The sequence below is a fragment of the Pan troglodytes genome, chromosome 1 (assembly GCF_028858775.2).
Source record: "Pan troglodytes isolate AG18354 chromosome 1, NHGRI_mPanTro3-v2.0_pri, whole genome shotgun sequence".
NCBI lineage: Eukaryota > Metazoa > Chordata > Mammalia > Primates > Hominidae > Pan > Pan troglodytes.
The window spans coordinates 203567295-203588259 of record NC_072398.2 but is presented as its reverse complement, the minus strand read 5'-3'; the positions used below and the strand labels follow the sequence as shown (position 1 = coordinate 203588259).

The window sequence follows — 20965 nt, the reverse complement described above, 5'->3', positions numbered from 1 at the left end:
GCACCAGGGAGTGGGGCAGGTAAGAATGGAAACCTTTAACAGGCTCCCTACAACGTTAAAGCCCTCAATGATTTTGGATGGAGACTCTTAAGCTGTTTCAGTTGCATGGTAAACAGAGCATTGGGCTCTGGCTAGAGAGAGGCCTGTGTTTGAACCACGTTCTGTTCCTGGCCAGCTATGTGATCTTAGGCAACTGTGAATCTGTTTCTCTTCTGTGTAAAATGGGGGACCCTTGCCTCTTAAGAATGAAATAAAAGATATGCAGTCTTTGGCAGGTAGTGGGCGCTCAATAAATGCTTATTCTTCTCAGGATCAGCCCAAGGAAGTGAAGCGACTTGCACAGGGTCACAGCTTCCGAGTGGCAGGGCCACAATTCAAGCTCAGGCCTCTTGCTTCCCAGAGCCACATTCCTTCCCTCCAATTCCCTAGCAAGGGCGGCTCCCGAACCACCATTTTGTCTTCTGCCAGGGCGGGTGTCTGGCTGCCTGTCAGTCACAGGCCTAGGGAAGCCAAGTGCTGACTAAACACAGGCCTGAGCAGGCGGGTGGAGCAAAGGGGCTCTGCAAGGGCGAACTGGCTCCACGGCCCCCTTCTCTGCACCACCACCTCCAGCGATGAGCTCAGAGCGGCTGGCGCAGCAGTTGCTGACAATTCAAAACTTCTGCCCCCTCTCCTGGGATGCCAGTGGGTGACTCTCTCTCCGAACAGCAGGCGTGACCCGCAGTCACCAACTCTGCTCCCGCCCCTCTCCCGGGGGCCACTACACTGTGTCTGCTGGGCCCGGAACTGGGTGTCTGCTCATAAATTACCCCCAGGGACAGTTACCCGCAGCAGCTGTGCTCGGAACAACTGTTGCTTCCTGGGTAGGTCATTTTTTGGGTCAGAATACAAACCCAGCCCCCTTGCCTTCCTCAGGCAGGAGAAGGGGCGTGCAGCAGCCTAAACCTTTTATCGGATTCCATTGTAAATCGTTCTGTTTAAGGTAAGTTGCTTGGGTCTGAGGGGCAGACAAGATGCCGGCCAGATGTTGGGCGCAGCATCAGCATTCAGCCTGTACTCCTCTCCTGCCTGATGCAAACAGTTGCCAGCAGATTGTCTCCTGAGGCCCCAGCACACCCCCTTTCTCATGGTGAGAAGGGGACTGGGTATCTGGGTCTGCAGGTCCTCCAACCTGGGTCTCCTCCTAAACTGAAATGGTTTCCAGCCTTCTCCACCTCTGCACACAGTGCATTTTCCACACCCAAAAGCCTCCTGCCCTTTAGGCCCACCCACACTGGAGCCCCTCCTGAGCTCTGGCCACCACCTGTGGCTGTTAGTGTCATTTCCTTCTAATCTCTTGTCCCATTAAAACAATACCACAAACACCAGAGGTGGTTGAGTGGCTACAAAGACTTTATCAAATTATTTTAAATGTTGGCATTTAAGTATTCATGTGTATACAGTTACATGGAACCTTCAGGTCAGTGGGGCACAAATGTGGTATACACACGATGAGCCTGGCAGGGAAGCAAATGAGACCAGGCTTGGAGCTACAGGGATTTTAAAAAATTGGATGTCTTTCTGAGGGTCTGAGAAGAATAGGGCAGAAGAGGAAAGGGTCACTTTAGGGGTCTGGCTTAACCCACTGCCTAGATCTCCAACTGAAGAGCTCCTTTCCCATCCTCAGGGGAAGAGTGCCTGTTTTCAAACGGCATCCCTACTACACATATACCCCCCTTCCCTAAAATCTTGATGTGGCAAACACACCCAAGAACCCACAGGAATATGTCCTTATAAATATGTTTGTATCAGAGAAAACAAGGCACTTTGGGAGCATTATGGCTTACTCTACTACATGTACATCATTCTAGACAGAAAGTAAAAACTGGTTAGTTCCTCAAGTGAATTAACTGAATAAACTTAATACAATAACAAAATTGTTCCCTAACCCACACTGAGGCACAGTTAAAGGGAACACGATAGGAGGCACAGAATGAGGCACATCTCTGCGCGACACCTGGTCCCAGGTCAGTTGGACCCCAGCAGGGCTCAAAGCCTGATGCCCCCAGGAAGCCTGACATCTCTCATGAGCAAAGCCCCCTGGCCTTGGAGCACTGGCTCCCTCCCTCCCCATGCCCTGAGGTCAGGTGAGGGGCCGCAGTGGGAGGCAGTCCTAGAGCAGAGCTGGGACACGGTGGGAATGCTTAAGCAGGGTCACCAAAGCCACAGAGACCTCAATCTGTCCAAGCTGGCACTGCAGAGTCAGAGGATGGGTGCCACGGGAAGAGATTTCACATTAGCCCTGACAACACCGCCTCGGCTCTGCGTTGACATTGGCCAGGGTCGTTTCTGAGGGCACTCGGGCTTCCACTGGAGGCGAGCTGGAGCCTGGGCCAGCTGCTCTTAGCCTCCAAGGGCTGGCTGAGCCTGCCCCCTCCCCCAGGCTGCTCCTTTGGAATGTACCCATCTCACAACCAAGGCAAAGCCACAAGTCGCTTCTGACACTATTGGAAGCTGGGCCCCAGGGCCACAGGAATGGGGGCAGGTCCCTTGGGCGGGGTGAACCAGGAAGGGAGGAGGCTCCTTGGCTTCAGCGCTTAGGAGTCCTTATGGGCCATTGTTCCATACTCTCACTAGCTTAGGCCCAGATTAAATAATCACTAAACTTTGCATTCTACATTACGTGAGTCCAAAAACAGGATTACCTGCATTGGGTCCTTTATCATCTTAAAGGGCTCTGGGTCTAAAGAAGCCTTTTTTTTTTTTTGGTGCATATGCATAAGTGGAGCCCAGAGGGCCTCTCGGCTCACTGGGTCCCCGGCCCCCCGAGCTGAGGAGGCTTCGCAAGGCCGGCTGCTACAAAGTGCCGAGCTTGGCTGCATAGATTTTAATGAGAGCGTCAGGCAGAGCTGTGCTGTTGCTCTCCGGGACTTGCAGATCATTACCAAACCAACTGTAGGATGAGAACATAGCACATCGAAACCCTAGGAGGTCACTGAGCTAATGATCTAATCCTACCTTCCGCAGGCAGTGCCCCTCCCCACCTCCTCCTGCCCCCAGCCCTTTCCACGATGGACTCAGTCCATTCCAGAAGCCAGGCCAACACCACCCCCTTCAAGGTCAGAGCAGAATGACAGTGAGTGGCTCTAGCTCTCCCTTTTCCGGGCAAGGAGGATGGGGGTAATTTAGTCAAAGCCATTAGGCCCAAACCCTGGCCTGGCCAGGCCCCAGGTCTCCTATTTGGGAGAACCACTGCCCTCTGCCTGCCTCTCCAACTACTGCTGGGCTGCGGCCCAGGCGCCTTCAACGACCATTTTAGGGTTCTGATGAAAGCACCTTCGGCTTCTAAGGTGCAGGCTGGGAAACAAGGTGGGGGCCCACATAGCCTGGTGTCTCAGCATGGGGCTTAGTGCCAAGTCCTGTGCCAGAGACACCTGATGTGTAAAGAGGGAAGAGGGCACACTTGGGAGTGGCCACAGCAAGAGGGCATGCTGTCCCCTACAGGCTCAGTCCCCACACCCTGAGTTCCAGGAAAGAAGGCAGAGGAGAAGCGGCCAGCAAGGGCACAGAGGCAGAACCCATGACTATACACTCTCTCCTCAAGCCGGAGGGCTTTATGAGGGCTTTGGCAATTACTACAACCATTTGCTGTGCTGGGTAGGGACAGATCCTGTTTCTCTTTGTTTCAGGGCTCTGAAAGCCGGAGAAGCCAGCAGAAGCCGATTTCAGCGTAAGAGGCTACACAATAGTTAGGGCAGAAGAAAAGAAACCTCACTGTTGGCTAGAGCTGACCAGTTTTTTTCTGAATAATAGCACCTGTGTATTAGCTCTGGGAAAAGCGGGGAGGGAGGGAGGGAGGGAGCTTCACCATGTGCAGTGAGGGGTGCTGGAAACAGGACCTGGAGCCCCTCTGCCTTTCAGCCTGCTTCATGGCTGCCAGGCACCCCCCCACCCCAGGCAGGTACTGGCATGGCTGCCAGCCTGAGGGACTGAAGTTTCCACAGTTGGCAGAATCTTTGTTTAAATTGGGGAAATAAAAGGGGGAGGAGTTGCAGTGGAATTGAAAACAGCACCTGTCAAAGCTGCCTATCCCCTTCCTCTCTCACTACTTCTGGTCCCCCAGAGAGGCTGGTCCCAAGGCTATGTGGTTGGCTGGTGACAGAAAAGGGGCAACAAAGAATGACAAGAGAGGCTATGAAGGTCTAAGCAGCACCGACAGGGCTGGCACAGACCCTGAGCCTTCCTACTGGGACCCCAACCTATGGTGAGGTCTGGAGTAGCAATACAACTGAGAAAGCTCTGCCCGGACTCCAGCAGGTGCCCATTCTTTGGTCCCAGAAAGCACAGGTGACTTGGAATCAGGAACTCTGTGCTCTAGCTATGTCACTATCCAATTGTGTGACCTTGAGCAAGTCACTTCCCATCTCTAGGCCTCAGCATCCTTAAAGGGTGAGACCCACGGGGCTCCACTGTTCTTCCAGTCCTGCAGCTCCAAGTCTTCAGGCTTTGCTCCTGACAGCCAGAAGAGGCCCCTGTCCTCATGTGTCAGGGACAGTTTGGTCATGGATACTAGAGGTTAAAACTGGGCTGTGTTGCCTGAAGGTATCTAGAGGTGGTGGTGGTGCATCCTGAACACCATACTCACCAAAGGGATCCTGGGAGGGAGGCAACAACACCAGCCTACAGAAAGGCATCATTTTTGGGCAGAGGAGGTGAGACATTCTTTAGAGGCTTGATGCCTCCTGGAATAAAGGGCATCCCAGGCATAGAGATCGCTTAGCAAAAGGCAGGCCCACCCTGCTGATTAGGGCACACGGTGAGGCAGTCTGGCCGTTGGACCCTTCGGCCTACTCTGCCCTTTCAGTGCACGGGAAAGGGGTCAGCTGTGTTCATTCAGACCACTCCCCGTTTTAGAACCAGAAGGTGGCTGGCATTCGAAGTGGCTGAGGGCACAGGTTTTAGAAGGCTGTAGTTGAATATGGCTCCTAAGGGAAGGCCTCATCTCCAACAGAAACCCGATCAAAGGAATCTGCTTTGGGCTTTCTCCTTCCTTTCAATATGCAACAGGCACTTGAAGGAAAGAGGGAACATCCCAGCTACTGAACCTCAGGAGCCCCACAGGGCCTGAAAATGGGGAGAGGAAATACATGTTGACTTGGAGGAAGCACTTGGATATATCTTTGGTTGCTTCAGGGAAAGCTTTGGCCCCTTAAAATTACTTTTTTCCTCCCTTTTCTCCCCCTACGGGTCTGTTGGGGTTGGCATCAAAGAAGGCAGGTAGGAAGGAAAGAAAAAGAAGGTGGGCAGCAGGCAGAAAGAGTTAATCGGACCAGTCGTCCTCATCAAATTCAGAGGAGTCATCTTCTGAGTCACTGTACTCAACAGCAATGCGACGAGACAAGATGGTGGCCACGTCATTGCCCACAACATCCCGCTTCTCTTGTTCCCGCTGCTCCTCAACCCTGCGCAGCTGAAAACCTAGTGGCAAAGAGACAGAAGGGTGAGGAAGGCGTGTCCTCAGCCTTGGAATCCATCTGGAACTGGGTAAGAGGGAGTGGCCACCAATGGGTAAGTGGTATTGGAAAGGATAGAGAAAAAGAAGGTTGTTATGGAAAAGCAGAAGAAGATGAGTTTATGAAATTGATGGCCCTGATGTCACAGGTGTGTCTGAAAGGCAGCCTGCTGTCCTTTCTGGTTTACACACTTTCAGGCTGGTGAGGACTTCTCATAAGGCTTTGAAGTGGGGAGCAGCCACCACATTCCATCTAGCAGACCCTCAGCCTGCCCAATTCCATCAATTATAATGGGGCTCAGCTGCCATAGACTGTCCTCTCTATATTAGAAGTTTTTTGAGGATCACAAACAGAACAAACCACGATAACACCTTGGGACCAGACCTGGCCCCTGATAGAATAAATGCTCCAATGTTCCAGGAGGGTGAGATGATGAAGGGGGAGGAAAGGGGAGGGGAGGGAAGAGGAGAAAAGAGGAGATAAAAGAAAATGGGAGAAAAAAGGAGTTAGAAAGAGGGCAGGGGGCAAGGAAGGAAGACATGAAGGGCACAGCAGTGGAGAAGGCTGGAGGGGGGGTTGCTGAGTCCAGCTGAACAAGGACCCACTAGGACAGTGATTCTTGTTTTTTTCCGAAGGCACAAAACCCTTCGGAGAAACTGATGAAAAATGGGGATCCTTCCCCAAGGAAAAAAAAATGCATGCAAACACACATAAGCATATATTTCCAAGGACTTCAAAGATCCCAGCTTAAGAATCCTTTACTTTGGCCGGGCGCGGTGGCTCACGCCTGTAATCCCAGCACTTTGGGAGGCCGAGGCGGGCGGATCACGAGGTCAGGAGATCAAGACCATCCTGGCTAACACGGTGAAACTCCATCTCTACTAAAAATACAAAAAAATTAGCCGGGCGTGGTGGCGGGCGCCTGTAGTACCAGCTACTCCGGAGGCTGAGGCAGGAGAATGGCGTGAACCCGGAGGCAGAGCTTGCAGTGAGCCAAGATCGAGCCACTGCACTCCAGCCTGGGCGAAAGAGCCAGACTCCGTCCCCCACAAAAAAAAAAGAAGAAAAGAATCCTTTACTTTAAACCAAGGTGGAAAGAAATCTAAATCTCCATATTTTTAGGGTGAAGCCTTTTCTCAGGCTGCTCCCAGGCCTAATGTCCCAATCTCTCCCCACCCAATGAAAGCCGTTTCCTGGGAAGGGCACAGGGACCCCCTCACCCATCCCCCAATCAGTCATCCCAGCTTCAGAAAGACAAGGCTCCACAGTCCCAAACCCACCATTGAAATTTACCTTGACGGATGGCTGAAAGCAGGTCGCTACGGGCATCGCTCACGGCAGGCAAGGAGGACTTGGGCTTGGTGGTATCAGAAAGCGGTGGTGGTATAGCAGGCTGGCCATCTGCACCAGTGAAAGGGGGAGGAGGGGGCCCCGGAGGAGGAGGAGGAGGGGGAGGAGGAGGTGCTCCTCCTGTTGGCTGGGACAAGGGAGGTGGTGGCAGAGTTGGGTAGTCAGCTGCTGGTGGTGGAGGAGGAGGTGGAGGGGCAGCAAAATCAGGGTGAGGTGGGAAAGATGGGGGTGAGGGTGGTGGAGGCGTCCCTGGAGACCCAAATCCTACAGGCGGTGGTGGAGGTGGGATGCCTATCATTGGAGGCGGAGGTGGCGGAGGGGCAGGTGGTGGAGCAAACCCGGGTTTAGGGCCTGGTGGAGAGCCTAGAGGAGGAGCTGGTGGTGGATGGCTTGGGCTGACCACACTGGATCTTTTGGGTCCAGCCAAACCAGATCCTCTTTGGTTGTCCACTGGGTAACTAAAAGGCCAAAGAAAAAAAGACTCACCATCACCCTTAGAATGCAGACACCTATCTACAGTTAGCCTTGTCTACAGGCCGAGGTTTATCTTGGTTGACTATACCATTTCACTTTCACTTAAACAGAAAGAAAAGCCTACAGATGGTCATTAACAGACCAATAATGAAATAAGCAGCCTTTTAAGGTAATGAGCTTCCCACCAGTAGAGGAGGATAGACAGATTGAGTAAAACTACCTGCAAGAAGTGGACTTGAGATTCCTCTATCAGGTACAGGCTAGCTGAGACATCTCTTCGGCCCCCTCTGCCTTTCCAGCTCTAAGGGGAAGGCACCCTCCCTCCCCTTCTCTAAGAAGGATGGTCCATGGCAGTTGCTAGTTTAATCCTGGAGCCAGTTTAAGGGTGCATGCAAGAAAGAACTGGAATAAAAATTCAAACACCACCCACACACTAGGCTCTGTTTCTCAGGCTATTAACATTCACCAGCATTGGAGAGGGCAGGAAACCCAAGCCAGGCTGACCACACCTGAGTGGGATATAGATTTAGGTGAATGCATCTTCAGTGCTCATGTGGGGAAATCTTGAGAGAGAATGAATCTCAATCCGAGAATCTGCAGAGATGGGAAATGAATGTGCCACCAGACTCCTGACCCAGGCCTGAAAGAGGATTAAAGCTACACCTCTCCTGGGATCAGATTTGCTCGGCTGCAGCTGCAAGGTCTCAGGCCATGTGTGAAGCTGAAGGTTTTCTTTTTCCACCTTTGTATCTACCCTGCACTAACAGCTACTCCTTAGGAAAGCAGACATTTTGGAATTTTCCACAGACCTTCCAGCCTTAGCTGCATCTGACAGGGCCACCAGCAGGAAGTGATTTGGGAAGCAGAAGGAGATTTGGGATTAATGGTTTCTAGGGCCAAGAAGAATGAGGGGAGAGAAGGAGGACAGCACAGCTTTAGGTCTCCATCCGAGGGGTCCTCAACATACTCAATTTCTAATTAAGAAGTACCCAAGGAGAAAAGTGCACCTTTCAAAGCTCTCATTTATCAGGCATCAGAAAGGACAAAAGTAACGGAGAAAACAGTGCAATCTAAACAATTCTCAGATCTCTTTTCAGTCATTACTGCCTAACACTTCCACTGTACACCTCTGCCAGGGACATGCACAAATATCAAAATGGACGAATTTGGAGTTTCATCCCCCTTTTCCCTTTGTTTCATTGTTTCTGGAGATTTGACACAGCAGTGAAACTAACCAGAAGCACTAAGAGGAAGTGACTCTATGCTAGGTTCCTAGACAACTGGGCAAGGTAACTGCTAACTATATCATGGACAGCAGATTGTACCACTTCATTTCATGATGAGTTAAAGCTAAGGAAAAGGCTGGGCATGGTGGCTCATGCCTGTAATCCCAGCACTTTGGGAGGCCGAGGTGGGCGGATCACGAGGTCAGGAGATCGAGACCATCCTGGCTAACACGGTGAAACCCCGTCTCTACTAAAAATACAAAAAATTAGCTGGGCGTGGTGGTGGGTGCCTGTAGTCCCAGCTACTCGAGAGGCTAAGGCAAGAGAATGGCGTGAACCCGGGAGGCGGAGCTTGCAGTTAGCCAAGATCGCGCCATTGCACTCCAGCCTGGGTGACAGAGTGAGACTCCGTCTCAAAAATAAATAAATAAATAAATAAAATACAGTTAAGGAAAAAACAAGAAAGAAGCTGGTGATTTCCATTTGTTTGGGTATAGGCAAAACAGGAGTAGTTAAGAATATAGGTTCTGGAGTTCAACTGACCAATCAGGGCTCTGCCCTTACTGGCTGTGACCTTTGGGTCATTTCATTGACCCCTCTGTGCCTCAGTTTACTCACTGTAACATGGGGATAGTAACAGTACCTACCTCAAAAGAGGACTCCTATGAGAATTAAGCAACATATACATACAGTGTTAATTATTTCTATTATCTAGACAGTCTTGTTTGAAGTTATTTTAGTGGTCCTGACCTAGGGTTTTAACTCTTTTTTTTTGTTTGTTTTTGTTTTTGGTCTCGCTCTGTCACTCAGGCTAGAGTGCAGTGGCATGATCATGGCTCACTGCAGCCTTAACCTCCCAGGCTCAAGCGATCCTCCCACCTCAGTCTCCTGAGTAGATGGGACCACAGGCGTTTGCCACCATGCTTGGCTAATTTTCTTGATTTTTAGTAGGGATGAAGTCTTGCTATGTTACCCAGACTGGTCTTGAACTTTTGGCCTCACGAGATCCTCCCACCTTGGCCTCCCAAAAAGCTGGGATTACAGGCGTGAGCCACTGCTCCTGGTCCATTCTTTTGTTCTCAAGTGTATAACTACCAATAGTGGATGGAGTAGGTACCACCATTTACCTGAATTCTGCTGGTGGAGGAGGCAAGTTGTCCTCGGAGAAGGAAGGAGAAGGTGAAGAAGCAGAGTCTGACTGTGGTGGTGGCGGATAGCTACTTGCATCCACGTTTTCAACACAGCCAATGCTGCCATTCTGGTACACCAAAGTGGGTGGATACCTGACAATGAACCGAATGCCAAAAACTGTCATTTAAAGAGCCTGAGTGGGTTTTTTCTTCTTAAAAGGTACTACAAAAATGCATTTGATACAAAAGCTATTAGGGAGAAGTAAAATAGGTATATTTCCCACATATTTTCTGTTACACTGAAATTTTATTTTAAGACTAAATATTCTATTGTCAAATATATCCCAGATATTTATGCTGAATTGTTTGTAGTAACAGGATTCAACCCAGATTATCAAAACCATGCTGTTCCTTGCCCAGTGTTGGCCTTGTCAAACCCAGCAGTTCTTTTAAATTCTCTCCCCAGTGTCAGGTGCAGATATACCTGAATCCCAAACTCTGTCCTGTGACAAATGTGAAGCCAAGTCTCAGAGGCTAGTGAGCTGCAAACACGTGACTGGCACACAGCCTGATTTTGAGGTCAGCAAGCCTCTGGAGAGCTCGAAGGCCAAGGAGGCACTGGATTGCAAAATCAAGCTGAGGATGAATGCAGGGTGCTATGTGGTAGTAAATGTGGTCTTTTTGCCAGGTCTCTTATCAAACAAAATGAGCTGACGATTAAAGTAGCGTGCTAGGGCTTGTCTCATGAAAACCTGTCCCTCAGTGCACTGGGCCTTGGGTGAATTTGTTCTGGGTGAACAACAACAAAACTTCAAACAAGCACAAATACACCAAGCATCAGCTAGCAAAATCTGGCCTGCTCTGCTCCACCTCCCCCTCTTTCCACCATTGTTGGGGTCTAAAGAACTCATCTAAAACAGACCCCAGGGAGAACAGAGTTGGAGAAAACTAACTGAATCAAAAGATGCTCTGATGTGGAAAATCCCCAAGGCCTGGAGCCCTGGAGCCTTGGCACGTCTCTTTATAGGTTCACCAACAGGCATGTCCAGATAGACTAACCATGAAGCCCCAACTCCAAACCGCCTGGACAACAGGAAAATGGAAGGCAAATCCTCATCTTCCTACTCCACAAAAAGAAGACACACATGGGTAGCTGGCATTCTGAACACATAAGCTTCTGGCCTTAGAGTCACTGAACCTATGACAAGTGCCTGTCTGAACAGGATTGGTCCGTGGAACAAAATGTCCCCCTTTACTGGGAGGTGAAGGTAATGAAGGTACCCTCAGGGCTGATTTCCCAGTAGAGAAAAAGGTTCATTTTTTCCTTTCACCATCTTCATCACTCTTTAAAGCAGATCTCTTAATCCACGAAGAACAAGTGTCAGAAGTGTCAAGATTTTTAAAAGTCAAGATTTTCATGGTAGAGTTATTTCTAAAAGCAAGAACAACTCAACTCTTTCCTTTTATCATTCCTAGACACCCAGCATGGGCTGGCATGGTTCTCTGACAGCCATGATGCAGTGTATTTAGAGAAAAAACCAGGGCGACATTCATGCCAAGCAGTCATGGTGACTTGGCTTTGAATGTCAACCAGGTCAGACACCAGGATAAGCATCAAACCAAGCTTTAAAACCATCTTTTTCCCCCTTTAAACCTCCAGTGTGATTTGGTATTGGGAAATGGGGTCAGACTGACACCTCTTATTTCTCCACAGAGATATATAGCCTCAATACTGGCCGAGCAACCTTTCCCACACTGTCTATGAGGTCTGCATTCAGTCCCTTGGCTAGCTTCTCTCCCATGACTGACAAAGGCTGACTGAAAAGTTGCTTTGGTGATGTGAACAGCTTTCTTGCCTAGCCCTCCCCAGCCCTGAGAGTGAAATGCCCAGTTCTTAGGCATGACCTTCAAATCAATGCTCTGGAGGCAAAGGATTCCCAAGACCACTTTTCTTCCCTTTCCAGTCTTTCCTCTGGGGCCCTTAGATGTGTATCTTGCAGAGTAAGGGCACTAGGAGCCATGGGCTTTCTTTTCCAGACCACTCCAATCACCTCATTTAAATTGCTGAATCTCTTGATTTATTTAGCAAATTTTCATCACCAGATGGATGCACTTTAAAGTAGCTGATTAACAGTGGTATTGATCTAAGCCACAGAAACAGACTTCAGGGGGTGTGAAAGGTGTCACACCAGAGCTGTCAGACTGTTGTCCCCAGCCCCTTCAAAGAATGCTACCAACAGTACAAAGGCATTACCTACCCAGAAGTCCCCAGCTTTTCTTTGGACTCCACAAATTCTTGCCCCATCTTCATTTTCTCCCACTCTTCCTTACGTGTCTTGATTTTACGCGGGTTTACATTCCCTCGATTTGGATTATCTTTCTTTTCTTTCTATAATGAAAAGGAACAGGAAGGTCTTTGTAGAATATTTTCCAAGTTCTTCATTAAAATTCTACCCATCTTCATGGATGCGTATCTAAGAGATAATCTGCCTAGACAACATACAATAACTACAGAACTTACAGAATTACTGGGTTTGAAGTGACCCAGAGGCCATCTAATCCAAACCATCCCCGGGTGAAACATTTGCTCAATCCCACACTCAAATGCCTCCAGCAACGGGAACCCCACTTCCTCTTTGGATAACTCATTCACATTTTTGAAAAGCTCTAATTGCTAGATGTTAGTAAACAGCTATTTATTATTTGCTCAGCCCCAAAGGTCAGTCAAGAGAGATGAGATGTAATGAGACCTGCAGTTATCTGGGGCACATATAAGGAAATAGTTTAAACAAAACAAAACAAAACAAAAATCAATGAAGAATTTTTCCGCCTGTGCAGCTGCTCTTGCCCCTGGCACTCTCTTGGCCCTCCTGGCAGCCAGGCTAATGGGACTGAGGTTGCAACTGGTAGGTCACATACATACCAGGAAGAGTCTATGGGGAGGGAGAATCTTCAAAACCTACATATATCCCCCCACCCTAGCCCCGCCCAGCCCGTAGCGAAGGCATTAAACTGCTCCTGTTGCAAATCAAACACTGCAGAACCTTGTGCTGATCTCTGAGAAATGAGCTGCAAAACTAGTGGAGAAGGGACTAGCCTAGCTTGAGTGTCCAGCAGAGTCAGGTGCAAATTGCAAGAGAAATAAATGGTGAATAGAAAAGTCAATTTCTAAAACTCAGCCTGAATATACTCAATTGTTAATAGCACTGGGGGGAACAAACACATTTTTGGTATGATTTATACTTTCATCTTGGTTGTGCTTGGTGTGGACACATTTTTTTAAGAGTTTCACCTGGCATCCAAGCAAGCAGCCACTTGAAATGATTACTTCACATAACACTGGCTTCCTTTTTATCCCCCTCCACAATCGTGCCTACTGATGTGGAGAACAGAGGCCCCTTTCCCCTCACCCTATGCTTTCTCTTCTCTTTCATGATATCCTTGGTGTCCTGCAGCATCTTCTCCTTCCAAAGATCAAAGAAGTATGAAGGGTCTGTGTAGAATTTGAGTGCCTCTTTTCCATCGTCCCTGGGATAGAAATGAAGACAAGTAGCTGTCAGTAGACAGATGAGCTCCCAACCAAATCCAATATTCCAAACACCTACCAGTTAGCAGTTTTTACACCAAGGAATCAAGAAGTCATTTGAATCGATTGCATACCTCCTCTCCCATACCAGCATTTCAATGCCCCCGAATGGCACCTCTCTACTTATCAGACTTTTTAAGAACCTTAGCCTTACTTTCAATTCCTGGTAGATGAATTTGCATTGTCAGGGCAAGTACAGGTGATAGCAGCAGGGATCCTGATTACTTCTGATGATCTGCATGGCCACAGAGATCTCCCTGAGGATATTCGGATTTCCTGGTACATCAGAGGGGATTTCTACCACTGGTTCCTCTTTTCCCACCAGTTCCCCAAGGACTCTCTAGGAAGCATCAGTAGCTTCCCACCCACCGGAAACCTGTGTGCACATGTGGGAGTTCATGTGTATGCATATGTACACATATATACGTGAAAAGTGTGTGTTTACAGCTGTTATTTCTCTGCACACACAGAAAACCAACCACAGCACTCCACCTTCTTGCTCCCTTCTAGAACAGCTCAGCATCCACATACACCCCAACCACAAGAGGGCTCCAGTGAGAAAAGATGGCCAGCTGTTGTAAGACCACAAGGTTTAATCACCAGCTTCTAATTAATGGCTGTGCCAGTGGGACAGAGTAAACTACTTAGTATCCATATAAGGGCTATCTGCCAGATTCAATGGTCCTAGTTGGAATCTTGCATTTTGACATGGATAAGGTCCTCTCACTATCCAGAAAGGATGTGCTTAGGAGTGAACATTTATCTTAACATTATTCTGAACTAAAAAGAACTGGAAAGGCAATTCTATTCCCTACCCTCCAATCCTATCACAACACAGAAAGCACTTCCAAATCAAACATTAATAATTTCTATATTAAATCTTCTCCTGAGTTAGATACACCACCACTCATTTCTGTTAGACCAAGTTCAGATAACTGAGAGGCCACGCTAATTCTGACACTGTATGCTAAAAAGAAAAATACCATTAACTGAAGAATAAAATTCTCCTAATATCATTTGTTTATGCAATCTCACCACACAAACCCTATGTTATACTCGCTACAATATTATCAGTTGTATGACCCCTTTCTGCCCCACAACCCCTCTGCCCAAACCCAACTAGACTCAATAACGGAGGCTGCAGAGTCAAACCTCTGTCCTGCTATGCTGGTCCCTTTGAAAGCCAAGGGGCAAACATAATTTTACAAGTAAAATGAAGGACAGATGCCATGTACTTTATATCTGTGTGAGAAGGCTCCCTGAATCCGACTGGTGTCCTTGAATTTCACGTGGGTACACACACACACACTCTACCTTGCAGTGTACACATGTCTGATAGAAGACATCTGCCTCCAGCTATCTGTAATTACTTTTTACCTGCTCCAAAGATATGTATGGGTGTAAGCAAGATAAATATTCGCCTTCTGCCCCTCTTCAGTGGTTTTTTGCAGGATGACAAAACTACCAAACCACTAGAGGAGAGGGGCTTTAAGTTGTCTATAAGGCTACCTTCTTTTTCAAGTCCAGGCACAGCAGAGTAGGTCCTTACAGAAGGAAATGTCCAAAGGATGTTCAAAACAAAGTGAACGATGCTCATTTGGAAGAATGCGAATTACTCCTTAAGCTTTGGAAAGACCCCTTTGGGCCCAGAGCAGCCAGTCCAAGAGGCTGGCCCCACTAACACACCCAAACATCTGGTAATCTAGTGGTTTCCAAGTAAGTGGGAGCCTTGCTAGAATGTTGCCCCTGGGATCCATGCTGTAGGACCGCCTTGTAACAAAGTCCTTTTGGTTCTATAATAACTAAATTCCTTGGATGGAATCCAAGATGGACCTGGCTTATATGAAATTAAACTCTGTAGCATGCAATGGTTACAGTAAACTTTCAATATGTATTATACTCACTATGAATTTCAGAAACCAAACAATAATAAGTGACAATTTTTATGGTGTGAATTTTAGTTTCTGCTGCCACACAAACTACCACAACTTTGGGGTAGGCAGTAAGCTTTTAGATACAATCCTCTGATGGAAACAACCGCTTCAGACAAAAAAAAATCTAGTGTTATTAAACCATAGGTTGAAAAAGGGAGGAACTAGCCAGCCATTACCTGTAAGGGGTAAGATTGTTGAGAGGGGGAGGAGTATCACAGGTATTGTATGTTTCTAAGACAGGCACTGGGAGAGAGTTTCTGTCAAAAAGCTTCTGGTCTTGAATGGTGGAACTTCTGAAGGCTTTTCGGGTGTTGATTCCTTGCAGTGACACTGAGAGAAGATGGAAGGCGTTAGAAAATGGACGACAGGCTATTTGAGCAAACACTGAGTCACACCAGTCGGAGAGGCCTCAGCTGCTGCACTTCTTGGCTGCGGCTGTCCGCAGCCAGGCTTTTTTTTTCCCTCCCCCTCTGGGGAAGCCCCACAAGGCTGTCAGCAGCCCAGTCGTTTCAAGACTGAACAAAATGAGGCAACACAAAGGTTTACTATGTGGCCAGATCTAGCAGGCCTCTCCTTAGGAGGAATGAATCTTCCAAGTACTTTTATGGTAGCAAAATACGATTGAGGGAGGGGAAATTTGAGAAAGAAGGAATTGGGGGAATGGGAGAAAGGAGTGCATGGGGGTGTGGTGGAGCTAAAAAGGTTCTTTCCAGCACTCAGGCTTGTGTGATTTCAAAGCAAAACTCTATAGGTCTCTGTGATTTCTCTCCTCACGTTTTTTTTTTTTTTAAATAAATCAGGGAAAAAAAATTCTACAAAACTGCTCAGCAGAGCCTGCAAATGCTGAGCTCAGCTTTCTTACCTTCTTCTTCCTTGGGATCCAGCTGAGTGACTTTAACTTGTAGTCGGTCGACCCTCTCAGCAAGGGAGCTTACCCGAGAGGCAAAGGTATTTGCCTGAGTAAAGAGCTCTCCAAAAATGTCCTCTGCATATTTACCTGGAAAGAGCAAAGAAACCAAGTCACTAGTGCATAGAAGTAACGTAAATGGTCACAAAAACTGGCTACTAAAGATCGTGTTCCCTAACCCCCAAACACATACATATACACACACATACCCTAAGACGGTTTGGGCTATATGCAGATGACTGCTCTTAGAGACAGAGAAATACTCTTCATAGTTTAGGAAGGCTGCATATGTTCTATAACTAATAGAGTCTTCTTGACAGACGTGAACAGTCATGAGACTCAAAACAGGCTGAATAAAACTGAAAGGTGTAATGCAAAAAATTAAGCCTGGAAGAAAAGATAATATTTCTACACATTTCCAGCCTGGGCAACATGGGGAAACCCCGTCTCTGCTAAAAATACAAAAATTAGACAGGCGTGCTGGCAGGCACCTATAATCCCAGCTACTGGGGAGGCTGAGGCAGGAGAATCGCTTGACCTCGGGAGGCGGAGGTTGCAGTGAGCCAAGACCGAGCCACTGCACCCCATCCTGGGTGACGGAGCGAGACTCCAAATAAAATAAACACTACACATTTGCCTATAGCCCTTAGCCTCTTGCTGTTCTGTAAAAGTACCTTATAAAACAGTTCTGAAAAACAGATTGGGAGTTCAGAGGACATTCTACGTATCTAAAATTAACATGAAAAATAGGAAATTAGTTCCTCAGTGGAGCCTTGAAAATACAGTGAACAACTATGATCAGTTGTGTTATCTTTGAGGGGCCCTAAGCTTATCAACAAGCCATAGCAGAGATATACAACTTCTTTTAAGAGGTGGGAAGATTACTTTATGTTTTATAACTTATATATATTTTTTCTTTTTTTGGAGACAGTTTCCCTCTGTCGCCCAGGCTGCAGTACAGTGGCGTGATCTCGGCTCACTGCAACCTCCATCTCCTGGGCTCAAGCGATTCTCATGTATTAGCCTCCCGAGTAACTGGGATTACAGATGCGCACCACCATGCCAAGCTAATTTTTGTATTTTTGGTAGAGATGGGGATTTGCCAGGTTGCCCAGGCTGGTCTCAAACTCCTGGCCTCAAGTGATCCGCCCACCTTGGCCTCCCGAAGTGCTGGGATTACAGGTGTTCTAGCCACCATGCCCGGCTTGTAACCTATAACTTTCAAAGTCTGCTCTAGGTTACAATCCTTCAAATCTACATCTCAGGAACCAAGTGAAAAGCTGAAACTTTCAAGCCCTCTCTGAAAAACAACATAGCAGTGGTCTCTTTCCACAATGTCTTGTTTTTTAGAAAAAGAAAAGTTCCGTACTTTCAACCCTGGAATGCAAGGAGAATTTGCAGCCAAAGAAACATAACAGCAATTTGACACTACCTCTATATTGTCATTCCAAGCCACAGGCACATTCTTACTAGGAATGAAAAGTGGTGCATATGAATAAATATACCATCTGAGCTTTTTTTTTTTTTTTTTTTTTTTGAGACAGAGTCTTGCTCTATCCCCCAGGTGGAGTGCAGTGGCACGCAATCTCAGCTCACTGCAGCCTCTGCCTCCCGGGTTCAAGTGATTCTCCTGCCTCAGCCTCCTGAGTAGCTGGGATTACAGGTGCCTGCCACAACGCCCGGCTCATTTTTTGTATTTTTAGTAGAGACGGGGTTTCATCATGTTGGCCAGGCTGGTCTTGAATTCCTGACCTCAGGTGATCTGCCCACCTCAGCATCCCAAAGTACTGGGATTACATGCATGAGCCACCGTGCCCGGGCCTACCTTCTGAGCTTCTTGCAAGGTGAAGGCACGCATAAGAGACTGTGCCCAATCAAATGATAATTTTTTTTTGAGAACTATTTAAAGTAGGCTCTAATTTTTAGCTTCAAAACTACATTTATGCTTAGTCCATATTTGAGGGGGAAAAAAATAGCCTGAAAGGCCAAAACCGCACCTTCAGGGTGAACTGCAGCTCACCTTCCCAGTACAACCTGAAGAGTGGGGATAAGACCAATCAACTGCATATTTTGAATTGCTGGTAAATTTAAGTCAATAAGGACTTCTAATCAAGGAAGAAGCAAGTCCTTGCATATTGATCGTTTGTGACCTAAACAACTATGGGAAGCTCCTGAGCTCAAAGAACTCAAATTGGCTGACAAGCATTTCTACTCTGCAGGTTGAGGATTTTATTTGATCCCTGTTCATAATATGGCTAAGTTCCTATGAAAACCATACTGTATCATGCTTGTCTAGGTAATGGAAAATTGTGTTTGGAAGGTTGAAACAGAGAAATATGCAACATTATGTGTGGAAAATAAACCAAGCTCAAAAATATCTGTTAAAAATAAAAGAAGGCTAGGCATGGTGGCTCATGCCTGTAATCCCATCACTTTGGGAGGCCAAGGTGGGCAGATCACTTGAGGCCAGAAGTTTGAGACCAGCATGGGCAATATGGCAAAACCCTGCCTCTAATAAAATTACAAAAAAATTAGGCCAGGCGTGGTGGCTCATGACTGTAATCCCAGCACTTTGGGAGGCCAAGGTAGGCAGATCACCTAAGGTCAGGAGTTTGAGACCAGCCTGGCCAACATGGTGAAACCCCATCTCTACTAATAATACAAAAATGAGATGGGCATGGTGGCAGGCGCCTGTAATCCCAGCTACTCAGGAGGCTGAGGCAGAAGAATTGCGTGAACCTGGGAGACAGAGGTTGCAGTGAGCCAAGATCGCGCCATTGCACTCTAGCCTAGGTGAGACAGCGAGACTCCATCTCAAAAAAAAATATTAGCTGGGCGTGGTGGCGGACACCTGTAATCCCAGCTACTCAGGAGGTTGAGGCATGAGAATCACTTGAACTTGGGAGGCAGAGGTTACAGTGAGCCCAGATCATGCCACTGTACTCCAGCCTATCTCAAAAATAATAATAATAAATAAAATGAAATAAAAGAAAAGAAAAAAGAAAAATATCTATTAACCATCCAGCTATTCTGGAGGGGAAAAAAAAAACCAATCAACTTACACCAAGAGTCACCAAGAGTACCTAGGATTTCCTGCTCCTTAAGTGAAGGGGGTAGTGATAGTAGAAGTAGAGGCTCAGTGTGGCACAGTGGTTTTCAAGAAAAAACCTTACACAGAACCTCAACATATAAAACTGGTAACAATAAGATCTCTGTTTTAAGAGGAAGTGAGGTGGTGTGAAGGCTTCCCCACTATCTCATCACCTCAGGCCCGAGGCAGACTTAGAACCATACTGAGACATGGAAGGAGCAGTTGACTTCAAACCAGAAAATCTGGGCTGGGCACAGTGGCTCATGCCTGTAATCCCAGCACTTTGGGAGGCTGAGGTGGGCGGATCACGAGGTCAGGAGATCAAGACCATCCTGGCTAACACGGTGAAACTCCATCTCTACTAAAAATACAAAAAATTAGCTGGGCGTGTTGGTGGGCGCCTGTAGTCCCAGCTACTCAGGAGGCTGAGGCAGGAGAATTGCATGAACCCAGGAGGCGGAGCTTGCAGTGAGCCGAGATTGTGCCACTGCACTCCAGCCTGGGTGACAGAGCAAGACTCCGTCTCAAAAAAAAAAAAAAAAAGAAAATTTGAATCAGTCTCAGCTCTTTCTATTTATACTCGTGTACTCATCAGCAAGTCACAATCTCCCAGCCTTAGTTTCCTCATCTGTAAAGTGGGGATAATATCTACCCCATCAAGTTACCATAAGGATTAAGTGAGCTAAAAATGTGAGTTGTTACAATGAGATTCTTCCTTATACTCCTCAACCACATTACATGACTTAAGAGTGTAAATACCTAAGGCCAGACACGGTGGCTCATGCCTATAATCCCAATGCTTTGGGAGGCCGAGGCGGGTGGATCACTGAAGGCCAGGAGTTTGAGATCAGCCTGGCCAACATGGTGAAACCCTGTCTCTACTAAAAATATAAAATTTAACCAGGCATGGTGGCACATCATCTTGTAATCCCAGCTACTCAGGAGGCTGATACATGAGAATCGCTTGAGCCCAAGAGGCAAAGGTTGCAGTGAGCCAAGATCATACCACTTCACTTCAGCCTGCGCAACGGAGTGAGACTCCATCTCAAAAAAAAAAAAAAAAAAAAAAAAGGTGTTAATTCTAAATACCCTAAGTTTTTGATTTTCAAAATTTTTTTTTTTATTTTTTAGACAGAGACTTGCTCTGTTGCCCAGGCTGGAATGCAATGGCTCAATCTCAGCTCACTGCAACCTCTGCCTCCTGGATTCAAGAGATTCTCCTGCCTCAGCCTCCCAAGTAGAAATACAGGCGCAGGCCCAGCTAATTTTTGTATTTTTAACAGAGAAGGGGTTTCACCATGTTGGCCAGGCTGGTCTCGAACTCCCAACCTCAAGTGATCCGCCTTGGCCTCCTCAAGTGCTGGGATTACAGGCGTGAGCCACTGTGCCCAGCCTAAATACCCTAAGTTTTAAGCTTAGAGGAAAATTTTAAATATAATTCCAATCAGTAATTTGATAGTATCTATTCTTCAAGTGCTAAAAATTACTCCAACTTCTGAAAACAGAAGTGTGATACTGAACTAGGAAAAACCAAAGTGTCTTGTTCAGAGTTAAATTTCACTCACTCAGATTACCAAGACAGACCCAATATCCATCATTATCCAACATTCATACAGATATCACATTTTGCAAAAGATTCTAGGAAGCAGTCTTCAATTTTGTTTTTTCCTTAGCAGAACACTTCAAATGAAATGTTACGTGGAAGTAGAACAGGTAAAACTGATGTTTAAAAATGTGAAGCTGCTCTTATTGAAGTCTGAGTGGGAGTCTTGGAG

General features: G+C 47.1%; 1 protein-coding gene across 2 annotated transcripts in view; it reads right to left on the bottom strand.

Moving 5' to 3' along the window:
• Nucleotides 1-1374: 1374 nt before the first annotated feature.
• WASF2 (WASP family member 2) overlaps nt 1375-20965 on the bottom strand; it is an 84976-nt gene continuing 65385 nt past the window's right edge. For both annotated transcript variants that reach the window (XM_016957207.3, XM_024357298.3), the window contains exons 3-9: nt 16055-16189; nt 15369-15522; nt 13083-13200; nt 11931-12061; nt 9670-9825; nt 6786-7300; nt 1375-5457 (exon numbers count right to left, since the gene is read on the bottom strand). In XM_016957207.3, the coding sequence (XP_016812696.1) occupies nt 5300-5457; nt 6786-7300; nt 9670-9825; nt 11931-12061; nt 13083-13200; nt 15369-15522; nt 16055-16189 (1367 nt within the window). In that variant the 3' untranslated portion in view covers nt 1375-5299. The remainder of the gene's footprint in view (nt 5458-6785; nt 7301-9669; nt 9826-11930; nt 12062-13082; nt 13201-15368; nt 15523-16054; nt 16190-20965) is intronic.